The sequence below is a fragment of the Musca domestica genome, unplaced genomic scaffold, assembly GCF_030504385.1.
Source record: "Musca domestica strain aabys unplaced genomic scaffold, Musca_domestica.polishedcontigs.V.1.1 141, whole genome shotgun sequence".
NCBI classification, from domain to species: Eukaryota; Metazoa; Arthropoda; class Insecta; order Diptera; family Muscidae; genus Musca; species Musca domestica.
Genome location: NW_026712194.1, coordinates 188,949 through 206,913, shown reverse-complemented (window position 1 = coordinate 206,913; position 17,965 = coordinate 188,949). Strand labels below are relative to the sequence as shown.

Genomic DNA, 17,965 nt, shown 5'->3' with positions numbered 1-17,965 from the left:
CCTTCCCCTCCCACACAGATGGTTCATGACGTTACATCCCATCCCTCCGCTCCATCCGCAGAATACGCGAAATTCAAATGATGCGAGATCATTAGCGGCATTACTGACATCACTGCTAATGTTTCAGCCTTTGTTGGTGTTGCTATTGTTGTCGTTGTTGTTTCAGCAGCGGTTCTTTAATAATTTAAATATTATTTGGGTCTAGCTTACACCCCAAAAAAACTGGGGAAATGGCTGCGGAGAGCTCAATTAACGACCGAACGAACGTACGAATGAACGAATGAATGGGAAAATAACTTGCCATGTGAAAATTGTGTTGGAAAAACGACGTGCATTGCAGGCCATGGGAAAACCACTCATCATCCATTATCTGGGTAATTTAGCCATATGTGGGAATTATAACGCATTTAGCCACCATATGACAGTTATAGCGGATTTTTCCCTTCGAACTGGAAAATTTGCCAAGAAAATGTGAAAGCTTGGGCACAAAAAGAAAGGGAATAATGCAAAATGGGTGATAATGATGTTTAATCTTGACGAAGAAGAAGAAGCAGAAGAAAATGAAAGTGAGAGAATTACGAGTGGGAATTGGCATAAAAAGTTAGTAGAGCAAATTGGCAAGTGTTAAATTACGCGGAAAGGGAAAATTCAATTGTTAATAATTAGAGGAAAATTTTTGCAGATTATGAAAGTAGAGCTAAAGATATCGGCGTTTAGAAAATTTACCTCGACCTCTCTCTATTAAGTTACAATAGAGGAGGCAAGTTCCCCTTTCTCCCACATTCTTTAACATTGTCTGGCTAAGATTCTTTGGAATCCTTGCATTAAACATTAGAAATTTTTGTAAAATTTTGGTAACAAAAATTGACAATTTTTTCAAAATATGGTTAAAACCCCATTTTAAACAATTTATCTGTCATAAAATTCTGCTATAGGTCCCAAAATACATCAATAGTCTACATCTTTCCTAAAAGCCAGGATTTAATAAATTTTCAACAAAAACTAATGTTTAAATCTGTACTTCAAGTGAATTAATACCTAACACCAAAATATAACATCGCACCTGGTATCGGTGAAAGTGGCGAAAAAGCTGCGGATGAAAGTCTTTATATTTGGTTAAAATAGTAGAACTGTCCTTTGCCCTACAGTACGATTTTTGTAGTTTCCTTTGAAAAAAATGTATCTAAAGATCTTTTCTCCCTCCCTGCTTTCGTAACTTCGACATTTCGCCTCAAGTGTAACAATTAAGAAGCACGCATGCAAGTCTTTTCTGCGTGTGGGCGCTTTTTCATTCATTTGGAAAAATTAAATTGATTTTCCGTGTAATTTTTCATTAAATATACATTACATTTTTATTTTGCAATGTCGGCGAGCATAATTTGAAAAGAGGACAAAATAAAAGCAACATATAAAGAGCAACGGGTACATACATATATCGTGTCAAGTGCAAATTAAACACCCACACACACATAAACGCATGTACCACCCCCCTACTTGGGTGGATGATAACAGGACTAAAATGTCATCGTACCCAAAAAATATAAAAACACACACACAACGAGAAACATAAATTATTAAATAATTGTAATTATCACCTTTATGCATGAGCCGCGATAAAGGCCTACAAAAAATCTACGCTAATGGACAATGATGGCCAGGAGGACAAAATACAAAAATAAGGTTAATTTCTTTTAACTTTTTGTGGTGGTGGGCAAATGTTCATTTAACAGGAAACAAAAGAGACAAAACCTAAAACCTAACACAGACACAGAAATGTTTGATTATTTTTTTTAATTACACTTTTCTAGGCTGATAGCATGAGGAACGAAGGAAGGAAGTGTGGTTTGGCAGGGAGGGGGGGAGAAATTGTAAACAATTTGCCAACATTAGTTGAGAAGGAGCCGCATACGCCTACCAAAAATGTCGGTTACCCAGCAACTAACAAATTTTTGCTGAATGGCATGCATCTTTCCTGCGACCTGTTGTAACAACAAAAGCAGCAACAGCAACAACGCGAGGACACTATGAACTTCATTTGCCGGGCTTTTAGTGACATAAGGCGTTGTGGGGTCTGTGTTAGTTATGATGTTTCTGTGTGTGTGTGTGTTAGGGCCAAAAGGAAGTGAATAACCGTCAAACGGCTCGAGTCTCGACACTAATGAGATATGACATGCAAAGACCGCAAACACACAAACGCACATTGCCAACGCCGCTGCCACCGCCACACCGTCAAATGACAAAAGGACTAAAGGGACAAATATTTACATTAAAGTCCACATTATCAAACGACGTAAGAGAAAAATAATAACAATAATAGCGGAATAATGACAAAAATGTTACATTAATGTTGGTGTGGTTGTTGTCCTTGTCGTCGCTGTTGTTGTACTCATAATTAAATTAAAATTTATTTTATTTCCAAGGGAACCATAGACGCCGCCGTTTTCGCAATAAAATGCCATGGCATGCAGCCGAAGGGCGGCTCGCGCTGCTGTGTCTCGCAGCTCACGAAATAATTTCAAACAAACGGATATACATCACAGGAGACGGCAAGACATGACAGGGAAGCTTTAAGGATATTTGTCTTCCTTTGTTTTCTTGTCTTGTTGGCAGGGTATAATGATAATGTTAATGATATTAACGCCTTTAAGGAAAAACGAAAACAAAACTGGAAAATACTTAGACATTTTAAAGGGAAAATGATACAGAGGAGAGAGGGGGAGGAAGAGATGGGCACGGGGGGAGAGAAAGAAGTTTAGATAGAGAAATTTTAAAGGGAAAAGAAAAAATTTTAAATGCTTATTGAGAGAACGTATTAACATACTCTCCAAAGAAAAAAGTGTGTTTCTCTTTATAAGAGATCCGTTTTGCTCATGTTCATTCGGGAGCGAAACTTGCTCGCGAGCAGGATTGCTCAGTGTGTGTGGGAGTACTCCTGAGACCTGTTTGAAAATTAGAGTAGCAGCAGAACCACTCAATATAGATCAAGAGCTCTAAGAGTGATAATGAATACAACTTTTTTTGGTGATTTGTATGTGCGTGTGTGCAACAGTTTCACTCTTCGAGCAAAATCGAGCGGGTATTTCGGGGGTCTGCTCTTGTTTTATTAACGACATTCAATGGGTCTTGGACTTTTGGTAAATTTTAATATTTGAAGGAAAAGTTCATTACTTCCGTTAGTATCTTTATTTTATCAATTTTCTCTCGAAGAGTCACCTGAACAAATCAGGCCAGTTCTGAGAAATGAGGAGCGAAAATTCTCATAGGTTGACATTTTTAAGGGAAGATTCCTATAGCGCTCTAATGCCCCCTTTTTATATCCTACTATTTCTTTGTTAGAAAATATCCTTGGCTATAAAATGTCAGCTCAATTTAATGCGCGAGCAAAATATACTCATGGATGGGAGTACTCGAAGACCATGATTTTATAATAAGTTTTTCTCTCCACCGTTTTGTTTTATGTGGGGGCGCTGTTGTAAAAATATGAGTGGGAGTCAAAATGTTCGAAATAGAACAAGAGTTTACTCTGAGAGTAAAATGGAGTCAAAAAATAAAATTATTTAAATGCTTATTTGAGTGTTGGTGTGTGTTTATGTGGTTGCTGTGAACGATGGGGCGGGGAGAAAGGGAACGTTTATAAATGCTATGGAGACAAACTCACTCACTCTTATTCGAGTAGACACATGGCGTTTTCTCGAATTCGAATTCTTTGTTGTGGTCGTAGAAATTCACCCGTTCGAATTCAAGTGAGTTTCACCCTCTATTCGGATTCTAGCAGGTATTTTGGAGCTCTGATAACCTTAGAGTTCACATCATTTACTGTGAAGCTTCAAAATTTGGGACAAAACAATATATTTCGCCAAGGATCGTGTGTATGGGAAACTACCTATACCTAAACGAGGTGTAATAAAAATTTGCAACTAAACCATGAGTAATAAATACTAGCACCTTCAGCCGCAATTTTCAGTTAATTTAGCTTCGAACTGATATTTTAGGATCTCGCAGTACGAAATCTCTCTTACAGCGAAACTGCATAGTAAGCCTTAAATGTTTTATCCCAAATTTATCAGTACCTCCCGATTTAAAGTATTCTGAAGATTATATAGCAGCCAATTTTTTTTTTATCAAATTAGCTTTAACTTTTCGGGTCCTCAGAAACAATGAGACCTCCCTGCAGGAAAATTTCAATATAGGTCAACTTCTCGCAATGGCCTAATTACGTTTTTATCTCTAGAGTTTGTTTTTTTAAGGTTTCAGTCAACATTTCTAACTGAACAGGCGGAAATTTGATATTTTAGAGGTTCTGTTTTGGAGGTTTTTTGTAGTTTCAGGAAATGTTGGAATTTAAAGAAAATTTTAAATTAAAATGTGTATTAAACAAAAAACTAGTTAGTCTCGATACAAGACTACCCGTATACCTTCTTGTGTCTAGCTAACGTCTCTGAGCTATCCCGATTTAAGTTTATTATGATTTATTTGAAATATTATGTTGTTGATTTGACTTGTGTTATAAATGTTAATAATATGCCCGAAATTTAAATATTCAATGACTCAATTTTGCCTCAACGCTAATCATTCATTTCAGACATGCTACTCTCCCATATAATTTTTAAGACTAGGATTTTATAGTTAAATATTCAAAACAAATCGATTTTAAATGACCTACTTTTTCTGTTATTTTTTATGAGTGTAAAAATGTTTAAAGACGAAAGTGTGAGAGGGATGTTTATGCAAAAATCATAATTATCATTTTTAGAGCATCGTTAAATTATTAGCCTCAAGTGTTATTCAATTTTCATTCTTCTTCGTGATTTTCGTAATGATATGGCACATGACAAAGTAGAGGAAGACGTAGACGAAGAAGAACAAAAAGAGAACGACGACGCAGAATATTATTAATTAACTAAATTAGGTATTAATTGTTAAATAGCGTTACATAGCTCTCATGTGAGGTCTATAATTTTCGTGCAACAAAGAAAACAGCTTCAGGTGAAATCGCCATGATGGACGAATAGATAAGCTGTAATTTGAATTTAATCATACATTTATGTATGTAGTACCTCTCCAGGGGTGGGGGTAGTACAAGCAAGCGAACAGGTACAAATTGACCAAGAAGGTCGAGGGACGTTATAAAGAAGAACATGAGGGGGGGGATTTTTCTTTACTTCACATAACTTACCCTGGGAATTTATTTTAATGTAACATAAGAAGATTTATCGATCATTACCTGAAAGTAGAGAAAAGAAAAAAGAAGTTAGTAATTTCGTGAAAAAATAAATTAAATTCAATTGAAATATTCATTATCATAGCATATGGGTTGCATAATGGGATTTTAAAGCGATTTCGAAATTTTACTTAATTTAGAATACACGTTTATGTGCAAACGTTAAAATCTGGATTGCTTCATTTTTTTTGGAAGATACGTAAGATAATATTCCTCAAATAATAAAAAAATTATATTTTATGATATCTTCAGCAGCAACTGGTATTTATTTAAAAGTTGCATAAAGCTAACAAAGATATATGATGCTGTCGATTTTATCAAATGTAGGTATGTGGGTCGCAGATTAATTCCCAACGCCGAAAATCAAATAAAGTTACTTACTGCACTTTTTTACGAAATTCAAAATTAAATACTCTGGCATAGACATGGAGATAAGGTCTGACTATTATGAAGTTACAGAACTCAAACATTACACTATTTTCCGGAATTTGTAATACGGAGCTATTGTCAGCAGCATTTTCCCATAGAAAAATGGTTTTAAAGCGTTTTTCATTATTTAAAGTTAAACATTAAATTTTCTGCCCTTGTAATAAATTATTTGCCACTGCTTTCCCCTTACTCCTCCCCACTTGCTTTGTAAACATTTGCCCTCCTATTTTCAATTTATTTTCTAATTTATATTTCAATTTTCCTGTAATACATCATCATCTTCCTCATCTGGTAATTTCATCGCAATGCCAGTGTGCCGAGACTAAAAATTCAATTACATTAGACGAGTTCCTATGATCCTCCGCCTTCTTAAAAGAAAATCCCTTCCATTTGATCCTAATTTCTGTTTATTTCTCTGAGCAGATGGATGATTTAAGGCAGAAAATCTTTTTGTTTTTGGCCGTCCGCTCTTTCTAGTTGTCTCTTCAAAATGTCAGAGGGCTGGGTATTTCTCTGGCATATGTTTAGACCAATAAAACAGTCTCCTCCATTTTCCAGGTGAGTGAAAATCATTCATTATCCACTTAGCACTAAAACCGACAACCTTACAGACCCATTTGTTATGTTTCCCTTTTACCTTTTTGACTTATTTCATAGTTGTTGCTGTTGTTGTGGGCTGCTCTTGCTGTTACTTGGCCATATCCCAAAAACTGTCGGTTCTGGCTGACCACAAGCCACCATGACCACCACTTAGGTGTGTGTGTGAGTGTTAGTGTGCACTACTCAAGAGTCCGACACCACCCTTTGCTGGGCCATGCTTCGCTGCTGTTATGGTCTCAAGTTTTTACTGCTAATAGAAGGTTAGCCGTAACGTATACGGCAATTTTTTCACGTTTGATTACCATAAGTCGGAATATTCATATGGTTATAATGAAGACCACAATTTCCCTCCCACTTGGTAGGTATTTAGGTTGGCGTTTTCTGTTTTTCCTTTTATTGTTCAAAGTTTGTTGGTTTGGCTGTTTGTCTTGGACTGGCCTGACATGCTGCTGACGCTGTTGTGGCTTTATTCATTTTATGGCTAAAGGAATTTATGCCATGGCAAATAAGGCAGAATTCGGTTGATTTAAAAGCGAAGCAGGAAAAAGGAAAATGGGGGAAAATACCTAAATTAAAGAAGCTAACTTAAACATATGTTTCGCCGAAGGATTTCTGTGGCGATTTGTAACAAATGCTAAGGTAAATAAGGACAGTTTAGCCTGACGGCTGACAAGGGTAGGCTTTTGTGGGTTAATACATAATCAATTAATGGAAATAAGTAGGGAAATCCTTGTAAAGGAAAATTTTATTGAATTATTTAAAGTTTTCATGGAAATTAGTTTTGTGTAAAATAACTATTAAAAAATGGTAGGAAACTGTATAATTTTCTCCAGAAATAAATGGGAATTTGAAATGACAACTAAAAGGTTTTGACCAACATTTTCATCCAGCTCTACTTTATGTGATATGTTGATACTGATTAACTAACAGTCCAAATTTCGAGAGATAAATGATGGGAAAATCCAGCAGATAATGAAAGTAGAGCTCAAATTAAAAGACACGTGCCGTATTGGGGGCAAGGTAAATAAATTTTCAAAATGTTGCAAAATACATATCAAAAACTTCAGTACCTTTGGATAGGGTATAAAGGGTGAGATGAAAAAACTGCAACCAACTTCAGACTGCTGTTATTTCTAAGCCACTCGTCCGACATCTGTTAAAATGATTCCAATGACAGCTCATTACATCGTTTACTAGCGTACAAAAGCATTTTGCTGAGAATTTTCCAGAACAAAAGTTATTCGTGATGGAAATCAAGCGTGATAGTGTGATTTCTTCTTATTTGGCTTGAAAACCACAAGTGGCTATCGTTAGAACACTCCAGCATTTAAATGTGAATAAGTCTTTTGTGTCTCGTATATGTTCCGTTCGTGTACTTGCCAAAGAGTGCACCTTCGGTTGGCCACCAGAACTTAAGCGCCGGCCATGGTGATGATGTGGGGGTCGCCATAACAGACGATGGTCGCTCTCCGCTCGTATTAATCGACCGTGGTGTCAGAATAAATGCCGAATATTATCGCAAAAATATTCTGGGGGAGGGAGTCTTTGGCACGCAAAAATTTTGCCGCAGACCTTGGACATTCCAGCAAGACTCAACACCATCGCACTCAGCACGCCCCACCCAAGAATGGTTACAAAATGAGGTTGCTCTCCTTATTTCCAGCGCACAATTTCCAATCCGTTGGACTATTGTGTCTGGAGTATTTTAGAAAGCAAGGTTGGCACTAAAAAATACCAAAGTGTGGATCACCTAAACCAAGCGCTTCGCAGGCAATGGACCAAAATGCCGCAGCGCATGATTCGGGAAGCGTGTTCATTGGCCGTTTGAAGGCCATAATTCGTGCCAAAGGTGACCAATTCGAACAAATCTTATCTTATTCTTATTCTTAAATTTGATGCTATTTCCGAAATTGTTTGCTTTCATTCAATAAAATTTAAAAAAAAGTAAAAATAATATCGTTTGACCTAGTAGTTTTTGTTCTCACCCTGTCAATATTGGATATCTTTCTTAAAAAACAATTCCCGTAATACTTAATACCGCTTCTTTCTTTTCCAGGACGGATTTTAAAAAATATACCAACTACAGGCTACTTAAATTCTCCATTAAAATTTAAATACCATTAAATTTATGACAAGCTTTAATAATACCTTACACATACACACATTCGCAGAAACCCTATTTTCGCTCAAAACCAATAACAACAACAATAATAATATATTTTATTGACACCTATAAAAAAACATATGTACATACATATCTCCTGGCGTACAGCATTTCTCCATCAATGCTGCTCAAACTGTTTTTTTGTTGATAATAAACCAAAAATGAAAACAAATTAAATTTAATAGCTTTAAAGTGGTGGCGATGGTGTTACAACAACAAACAGAACGTTGATCGCTTATCTGGCCATGTTTGTTTGAGTGCGATTTGTCACTGACACATTTTTCTACACATACACACGTACAATCTATATACAAACATTGTGTGTGTGTTGATTTAAGTTTAGACAAAATATTTACAATTTACAAATTGCAATTTTGTTAATTCCAAAACAAAAAACAAAAAAAGGAGAAAAAAACTGGAAACAAAAACATTTTATATAAAACTTATATTGAACAGAGGTTTTTGTGAACAGTTTTTGATTTTAATTTAATTATTTTTTGTTGATAGTTTATAACTAATGCAACAATGTTGTTTTAGTGATGCTTTTACATTATGCACACGCACACACACAAACTCGTGGCGAGGTGGGGAGATTGTGGGTTTTAGATTTGCCGAAAAAAAATCAAGTTTTCAAACCCCAAACGCACCACATATCTACACTTTCAAATATTTTTGGTCAACATTTGGCTAGCGTGATTATTATCGATGCCAGGTGTACGTGTGTGTGTGTGCACGCGTAGTTCGCTGCGGTTGAGAGGTGTCTAATAGAATTTTAATTATTGAAATTGTTTTCAAATTGTCTTTATGGAGTATCGCTGATATTGTTTCAGGCATTTTTTGGATAACAATCTAATATTGTATTACAACTAATAAATGCATATGAATGCAATTGAAATTTCAAACAATGAAATTTATTGAATTGATTTTGAATTTGTGTTTTTTTTGGTGCGTACATTTTAAATGATTGGAATTTAAAGAATTTATGGCATTTTTCTAATTTACGCTAATGGAGTGGCAGTAATTTGATAATTATTTTGAAGTAAATAACTCATAATTAAAAATCATAAAAAAAAAATAATTAATATTAGTATTCGAAATCTCTCCTAGGAATTATGACAAATGCGTCCGTGATGATAATTGAAAATCAGATATTTTCTTGGACCCATTGATCAGACAAAGAAAAACGTAGGGAATCTAAATTAAAAATTAACTAAAATTGAGAACCTCACATACTTGCAAATTCAAGATATTTTTAATATAAATGTTTGGTGAGGTCACAAGCCGTGTACAATTGTTTTATATAGCCTCGCTAATGCCTTTTTCTATTATAAAATCAAATTTTTTGTTAATCTTGAAAAAAATATATAAAAAATAAATGTCGCATTTTAATGCCTCAATTAACTGCAAGAGGCGTAAAGATATAATTTAGATCATATTCGTAATTACACTCTGATCACAATGACTCGGCATAATTTGGGTGTAAACAAAAATAAATTATCCATGTCTGTTTGGCGAGTGAGTGAGTTGCGGCGAGGTGATAAAAACGCCAATGTATATTCAGTAAGTCGTGGTAAAGGTCAACAGCAAACGTAAACATTAGCTGTGAAACGCAATGAAAGCTTACAAAAGACAAGAGGAGAGAAAAAGTAATTAAACGAGAGAAAAGAGAGGAGAAAAAGTTAATTAGAAATTTGATTGAATAAAATATACTTTTTTCTATCAGGGTTGCCAAATGTATGAAATATAATACATTTGATGATAATTTTTAATCCACTCACAAAGATAGTCAATATATAACACTATATTTACAAAGATACATGTATCTGCATTTTGAAAGTTTACATCGCAAAGTAATCTAAATGGGGGTAAAATTCCCCGTATTCCAGATTTGTTGTAATATTTGGAAAACGTTTTTTTGGAATCCGTTTGTTTGTGGAATATAGTATCTTCTTCAATATTTCTGATAACAATTTAAGAATTGTTGTGTTTAAAAATTTTAACTTAAAAGGTGTCTTTTGACCCTTTTTATAAAAATTATTGTCTTTTGGCCCTTTTTCAGAAAATGATTAAAAACTCGCCTTAAGCGGGATCGTAGAAAGTCAAAATATTCTAGAAAATTATTTGTCATAAAATTCTACTATAGGTTCTAGAATATACCCAAAGTCTGAACCATACCCAAATGCCAGGAATTCATAAATCTTTAACCACACATTTTAGGGATAAAGTAGCACTTTATGTGAAATTATGCAAAATATTCCCACAAAGCATTAATTTAGAAGGATGACGTTAACGACAAAATTATTCGTCATCATTTTTCACTATAAGTTCCCAAAGAAAAGAAATCTCTATTTTCATTATTTATCATTCAAATACTTGAATCAATAATGCTAGAAAACGCGAAAATCTTTTCCAATTTTGTGTTATCAGTTTTTCTTCCGATTTTTTTCGAGTTGATGTATGAAAGTGGCATCAAACTTCGTTTTAGGCAGAAAGTTCCAAAATAAGAAATATTCTACACAAAATTTCACTAAAAATCTCGGAATAAATCATATATTTAGGTTTAATAGTTTTTAAGAAAATTTCACTCGAAATTTATAATTTACATGTGAAAAGTCTGTGTTTACGTTTTTATTTTTTTTTATTATTTATTTAAGTCATATTTCCATAAAATTTTGTCAAATTTTAGTATTGTGAGTTTTTGTTACGTAGTAGGCTAGCAAAAAGTATTTATATATGTTCCCCATAAAAAAAAAAAACAACTTGGGAAACTGATGATATCGGTAACTCTATCCGAAACCATGGTCTTCCCAGATTTATTCATCGGAAAGCCTGACATTTTCGGAATAAAAAATCACAAATGTAGCCCAAAAATAAATGGGCAACCCTATTTCATTTTGTTTAACTATATTTTAGTGGAAGACATTCCTTTTTTTATATCTGATTTAATATGTTATATATATTTAATGTATTTGACTTTTCTAAAAAATATCGGGTTTTGTTATTTTCTAAACATTGGCAACCCTGTCTTTGGTTTATCCAGAATTGCAAGATCGTATCTTTCTCTCTGTTTTCTATGGCAGAAACACAGAGCCCCAGCAGCACAAACAACACATCCACGTTACGTTCTCAGCTAGTCTATAAAGTATAGCGATTTTCTCCGAACTCATTCAGTATTCATTGGTGCGCGGCTGTTGGCTGGTTACTCTCCCATATTTAGTACCCACTGGACGAACAACTACGATGACGTTTTTGCAATTTCTTCTTTGTGCACTCATCGCACTGATGACACTGTGTCTATATGCCATCCATAAACATTACAACTATTGGACGGAGCGCGGTGTGGTGCACGACAAACCTGATTTGTTTTATGGCAATATGAAAGCGGCGGGCAGAACACAGCCTCTGAAACAGCCGTTCCACGACTTCTATCAGAAATACAAAGATATGGCCCCCTTTGGGGGGTTCTACTTGAGTCTGAGAAAGGCCATTGTTTTGTTCGACCTTGAGCTAATTAAACGGGTAATGATAACAGATTTCCACAACTTTTCACATCGCGGGAGTTATTACAACGAGAAAGACGATCCACTGTCGGCCCATTTGTTCCAGTTGGATGGACCCAAATGGAAGGAAATGAGAACTAAGCTGACACCCACATTTACGTCGGGTAAAATGAAGTTTATGTTTCCCACTGTGGTGGAGGTGGGCGAGCGATTTGTGGCGGTGCTCAGTGAATTGCTGGAGAGTGAAAACGAAGAGGGAATTGAGATCCGAGAGCTTTTGGCCCGTTTCACCACGGATGTGATAGGTTGTTGTGCCTTTGGTTTGGAATGCAACAGCCTTAAAGATCCCAATGCCAAATTCCGTCAAATGGGCCAAAAGGTGTTCACCAAACGTCGCCATGGCCGCATGGTATTTGCCTTTGCCCAAGCCTTTCCGAATTTGGCTCGGAAATTTGGTATCTGCTTTATACCCGAGGATGTTAGTTCGTTTTTCATGAAAGTGGTGCGAGAAACTGTGGAGTACCGTGAGCGAGAGAAGATCGAAAGAAATGATTTTATGAATATTTTGATTGATTTGAAAAATCGCAATGGCAAGGATGGCCTGACGTTGAAACAAATAGCGGCCCAGGCTTTTGTTTTCTTTTTGGCGGGTTTTGAGACTAGTTCCAGTACCATGGCGTTTGCTTTGTATGAATTGGCCAGAAATGATAATATGCAGAATAAGGCAAGGCAGGAAATTAATGAGATGTTGGCCAAGTATGACAACAAGGTGACTTATGAGGGGATCAAGGAATTGAAATATTTGCAACAAATTTTGTATGGTAAGGGGGTGAAAAAAACTCAATATTTTATTGGCAAATTTTAAAAATAATTGTATTTTAGAAACCATGCGCAAATATTCGGTGGCTTCGTTGGTCATACGCAAAGCCCTGGCTGATTATCCGGTACCAGGCACCCAGCATGTCATAGAAAAAGGCACTGTTCTCGTCATACCCATTGATGCCATCCATCACGATCCAGCAAACTATCCAAATCCCTCGGAATTTATACCGGAACGCTTCACTGCCGAAGAAATAGCTAAACGCCATTCCATGTCCTGGTTGCCGTTTGGTGAAGGACCACGCAATTGCATTGGCTTGAGATTTGGCAAAATGCAAGCCATGATCGGGTTAACGTTGCTTTTGAAAAATTTCAAATTCAGTTTGACACCAAAGACCCCTGTGCCGCTGGTTTTCGACGAGAAGTCATTTGTGTTGATGGCCAAGGGAGGTATTCATTTGAGACTGGAGAAAATAGCGGAGTGATGGAGTTACGGGTGATGGAACAAATGCGTCGCACTATGAGAGTGATTTTGTGTTGTGATATTTTTTTTTGGTTACTTTAGATTTTTTTTTATTAATTTTATTAAAACATTTTTTTGAAAATTTAAGAAAAAAATGAAATTTTGGTTTTCATGTGGGAATACAATCGATTATATATTCGTGGGTGGAAGATACGCTTAAGTCCTAAAAATGGTACCTAAAGACTTTAAAAGTTCGGCCCGGCTAAACTGAGTCTTTTCTGAATTTAATTTAAAGGAAAGGTCAATCTTAACACCCTTTTGCCAAATTAACGATATATTTATGAGGTCTGTGTAATTATCTTCAGGATTTGCATAGTCTGGGGAGCGTGATAAGATAAGCCTATACATTCCATTAAACAATAGCTCCAGTTTGAATATTTTTTTTTAAATAATTCATTTCTGATTAAAAATTGCCCTAGTTATTTGTTTTCTACGAATTCGATCAAATAAATTTGCCTGACTCACACCATACCAATCGGACACTCCAGAACAATTCCGCTTAATGTAAACCCATGTAATAAATAAAAATACATAATTTTTAAAATGTAATTCCACAGAGTTTTTAATTAATTGTTTCCTACTAAAGTCGGGAATCAACAACAACAACTAGATTTGAGCGCAGATAGTCGCAGGCGATAGAGGATGGGCGACGACATACAAAACGAATGAAGTGTTGAGTGTAAATGAAATTGACCTCTTCAGCGGCTGTTATCTCGCTCTCTGCCAATAGCTTAGAATGACAACGGAATCCGATCTAGCTACGAGTGCGTGCCATATTCGAAGACAGACAGGCAGATAGGCGATTGTGAAAATTATAACAAATTGCCATAATTAGTTTAAACAAAAGTCTAAATAGAATGGTTTTGGAAGGTTTCTTTAGGAGACGTGTAGCCATAAATTATTTGACTATCATGATTTGTGTGCGTGCGTGTGTGTGTGCGAGCATTTTTCTAAAAGGCAGACTTAAAGTCACTGACATTCTTTAAGATTGATAAATTAACAAAGAAAATTCTTAGTAAAATTATCACTGAATTTGTCTGTTTTGAATTTTTATACCCATTTGTATGCTTTGTCTCGTAGGTTTTGGGTGGGTGTGCCCGGCTTCTTTGTCTTCTAGGGCAAATAGAAAAACATTTTGATATTTATATTTTATTGATTCCATAATAACAATAATTCGTTCGACTCAAATGATGTGAGAACTTCACACAAGTGGAATTTAAAGTGTTTCTTTTGCCGTATTTATTTGTTATTTGTATTTCTGCAACAGCGTTGAGGAGTCTATTCGTTTGTAATTTGAATACATGATTTATTTACAATAAACACGCAATTCTTTGTAATATGCCAAAACGAAGTTAACATAACATCTACAGTGGTGGGCAAAATTGTGTAGAAAATGAGTTTTTTTATTTTGAAATTTCATCCCGACAACTGGCCACAATTACTTCAAAATTTAATATTTTTATCTGCTTTTCCCTCAATTAATACATTTTTTTATTTAACAGTTACCCAGCAAATTTTTCAATATCCGAACGTCGAGGGGACTTTCATAAGACAATATTTAGGTCTTCCTAAAAGGGTATTTTATACATTGAAAGTCCGAAGGGCGTACGCAGGGGCCTAGTGCCCTTCAGAAATGGCTACTTTTCTGAAATTTGGGGTGTATTTCACGATGAAAAGAAATACTTATTGGACCCCCGTAATAGCATCGACATAAAGTCTGGATACTCAAAGGGCCCTGGATTTTTTTTAACAAATATACTATCAAGGTGTTGTATTAATAGAAGATTCTTAGGGGAAATATTAGACCCTATCGAGGATTTGTACAGATATGAGACTTTAGAAGACTATTATAAAGAAAGGACCCTGAGGAGGTCCTCTATTAATAGCTTTGCAGTCCTAAAAAGGAAATGATCTAATATTCATGGGATATTATAAAGAGATTTTTTACTCATATTTTACTCTTCTACGCAATGACGACTTCCAAGAACTCTTTTTTACAGAAAAGACCTTATACATATCTGCTGTCTGGAGGTCTTCTACTTATATAATAGCATCGAGGGGTATTTTACTCATAGGAGACCCTAAGGAGATGTTCTTCACATAAGTCTTAAAAGTCATTGAAGACCGTCAGAAGGTCTTCTAGTCATGAAAAACCATCAGGAATGCCTTCTGGAGGTAATATTCACATTAGATAATTTTTAAGGATATAGAAGTCTTCAAGTTCTCTCCAGAAGGTCTATTTTTTACACAGGAAAGCTTCTGGAGGTCTACTATACTTAGAATACTTTAGTGATTTTTTTCTAACTTAGATGACCAATTGAAGGTATTCTCTAAGTGCAAAGCCCTCAGGAGGTTAAATTAAAAATAAGCTTTCAGAGATTCTTCTACTCATAAAAGACCTGAAGGAATACTGCGACTTATAGAAAAGTCGAAGGAGGTCACAAGGAGACGTTCAGTAGGTAATTCATAAGACATTCTCTTTACATAGAAGTCCTTATGGAGGTCTTCTTTGTGCAGATGACCTTTAAGAGGAAGTCCTTTTCACACAAAAGGACCTTTTGTATCAAGGTAGCCTTATGCACTAACATGTTTTATATTTTGTTCAAAATTATGTTTATATAAAACCGTGTATATGGACATATCACAGATGAGAAACTATTTTTATGCAACTACGTTTTACAAGGTTAAATTCAAAGAAATCCAGGTCTAGATACCCTTTTTGGAAATGAAAATGCCTGTAAATGATCGTACCATATAGATTTCCAATGGAATTAAAGTTGAGGTCCTTAATAAAATAATTTCCCAGGCTGTGAGAGAGAATTATTATTATTTGTTGATAACAAATCCTGTATCGTTCTTTTGTGATCACTTTTGCTCCTCACTGTCACCTTGGGCACTTACGATTGTAATACCAAGAAATTATTGCCTATTGGATCCAATATCAATTCTGCTTATTCGTTTATTAGATTCTGTATTATGAATGACAGAAAACATTCAAAACAAAGTTCCCATCACTCAGCGAGGAGACGACCTCTCCACTCCCTCTACCCACACCTCCTCCTGTGCCAATACATATCAACTATTATTATCATACATCGACCAGGCTAACCAAGCAAGGCGCGCATTGTTCTGGCAAAACAACAGACATTCCGGCAGCCAGGCATTGTTGGGCTGGGTGTTGACTTAGTCAATGGCCTGATGATTGTCGTGTTGATAAACGTTTGACAGCCTTAAAAAAATCATCATCAACGTATAATCGCCTACAATTTATGCCATTCTATGTTGCTCTCTTCCCTACATTGTTCACCACTCTCTCTTTCTTAATGTTCGATGGGTGGCAGGCTGGCTCTCTGCATTGTTGTAATAAATGAAGTGAAATGTCTTAATTTATGCGGGTTTCCAACGCAGAGTCGGTGGGTATGAGTGATTAATACAAATGATTGTTTGCTTTTTCTTTTGCTTGGATGTTGTTGCTGTTCTTGTTATTGTTCACAACATTGACTTTTGCTGCCTTGGTTGTTTCTAGTGTTTTTGTGCTGTTGCATGAAAATGATTTAATATCTGGCGAGTGTTATCGTGCACGAGATTATTAACTAACACTCACTGAGCAGAGAGTAGGTACATAATGAAGAATTATTTGAAAATCCCGGGAAAGGGAGAGAGGGGCCTGACAGTGTTTCTGATATCCATTTCGAATTGTGATTAATCTCTTTGATGTTAATTTTTTTCTTCTATTGACATTTGTTTCTCTCTTCCGCTCTCGCCGTATGCAATTTGTTGTACGATTTGTGGGTTTGTGGTTTTGTCATGACGAAATGACAAAATGTTTTCAAATTGTGTCAGACCATATGGATTATTAATGAATGGTAGAGATAAAATCTAAGGAGGGCTGTGTAAACTTAGTGATAAAAACATAGATTTTTGAAAAAAAAAATTTCAAAATTTACTCCATATATTTGTTTCTCAATAACATTGCTTAAACGTCAAAGTTTAAATTTAAGAGATTTTGTTATCATCAAACATTAGCACTTCTTTGGTGTTCTTAAGTGTTCTATGCGCTATTATTACTTTTGAGATGTATGTCATTTTTGAGATTTTCCCGTAGGCTCTTTCAGAATTTTGGGCCAGTTTTCTATGCATAAACGCTAAATTTTTTTGATCAATGTATTCTCTTCTGGTTATCTTAGTTAGCTTGAGGTCAAAATTTGAAATTCAGACGAATTGGTTTTTTATATTTCAATTTTTTTCTGATATTCGACTATTTTTTTAAATAAGCGCAATGAACTGTCGGTTTCAGATTGAAGTGACGGTTCCATTTTAAACTAGTAGCTACAGCTCCAAAGACTGATACAGCCTTTGATCTTTTAAAAATAAAAATATACAATATGTTAAATCCAACAAGTAAAAAAAGCAGTAAGTTCTGCCGGGCCGAACTTTGAATTCCCTGCATTTGGATCGAATTTGGAAATTTTCAAAAAATAAATCCATTAAAAATTCTGTTATCTTAAAAATTCCGAATAAAGTCGTTTTAATGGGGTCTATACGAAGACGTGGACCTGTCATAGGCCATTACAACATTCAAATACGACATTTGAAACATTTCCGGTTTCTAGCGTTTCATTTAATCCCCATTAGATCAAAAATCACAACTAGAAAGACTTTTTTCCTAAAAAGGGAGTTTAAAAAATAAAGTCATCTATCTCCATCTA

The 17,965-nt window shown here is 35.3% G+C and overlaps 2 protein-coding genes across 4 annotated transcripts in view; one reads left to right on the top strand and one right to left on the bottom strand.

Moving 5' to 3' along the window:
• LOC101898833 (leucine-rich repeat-containing protein 70) overlaps window positions 1–17,965 on the bottom strand; it is a 124,598-nt gene that overhangs the window by 70,782 nt on the left and 35,851 nt on the right. The window lies entirely within an intron of this gene.
• LOC101898668 (probable cytochrome P450 6a18) lies at window positions 11,572–13,331 on the top strand. Its single transcript, XM_005185208.4, has 2 exons — window positions 11,572–12,735; window positions 12,797–13,331. Exons 1-2 carry the CDS (start codon window positions 11,655–11,657, stop codon window positions 13,216–13,218), a joined length of 1,503 nt encoding a protein of 500 aa, XP_005185265.1. The 5' UTR covers window positions 11,572–11,654; the 3' UTR covers window positions 13,219–13,331.

Excerpts from the sequence above, each read along its gene's own strand:
- LOC101898668 (XM_005185208.4), top strand. The coding sequence starts at position 11,655 with ATGACGTTTTTGCAATTTCTTCTTTGTGCACTCATCGCACTGATGACA. Across the intron at positions 12,736-12,796 it reads TTTGCAACAAATTTTGTATG|AAACCATGCGCAAATATTCG; the intron begins GTAAGGGGGTGA and ends ATTGTATTTTAG.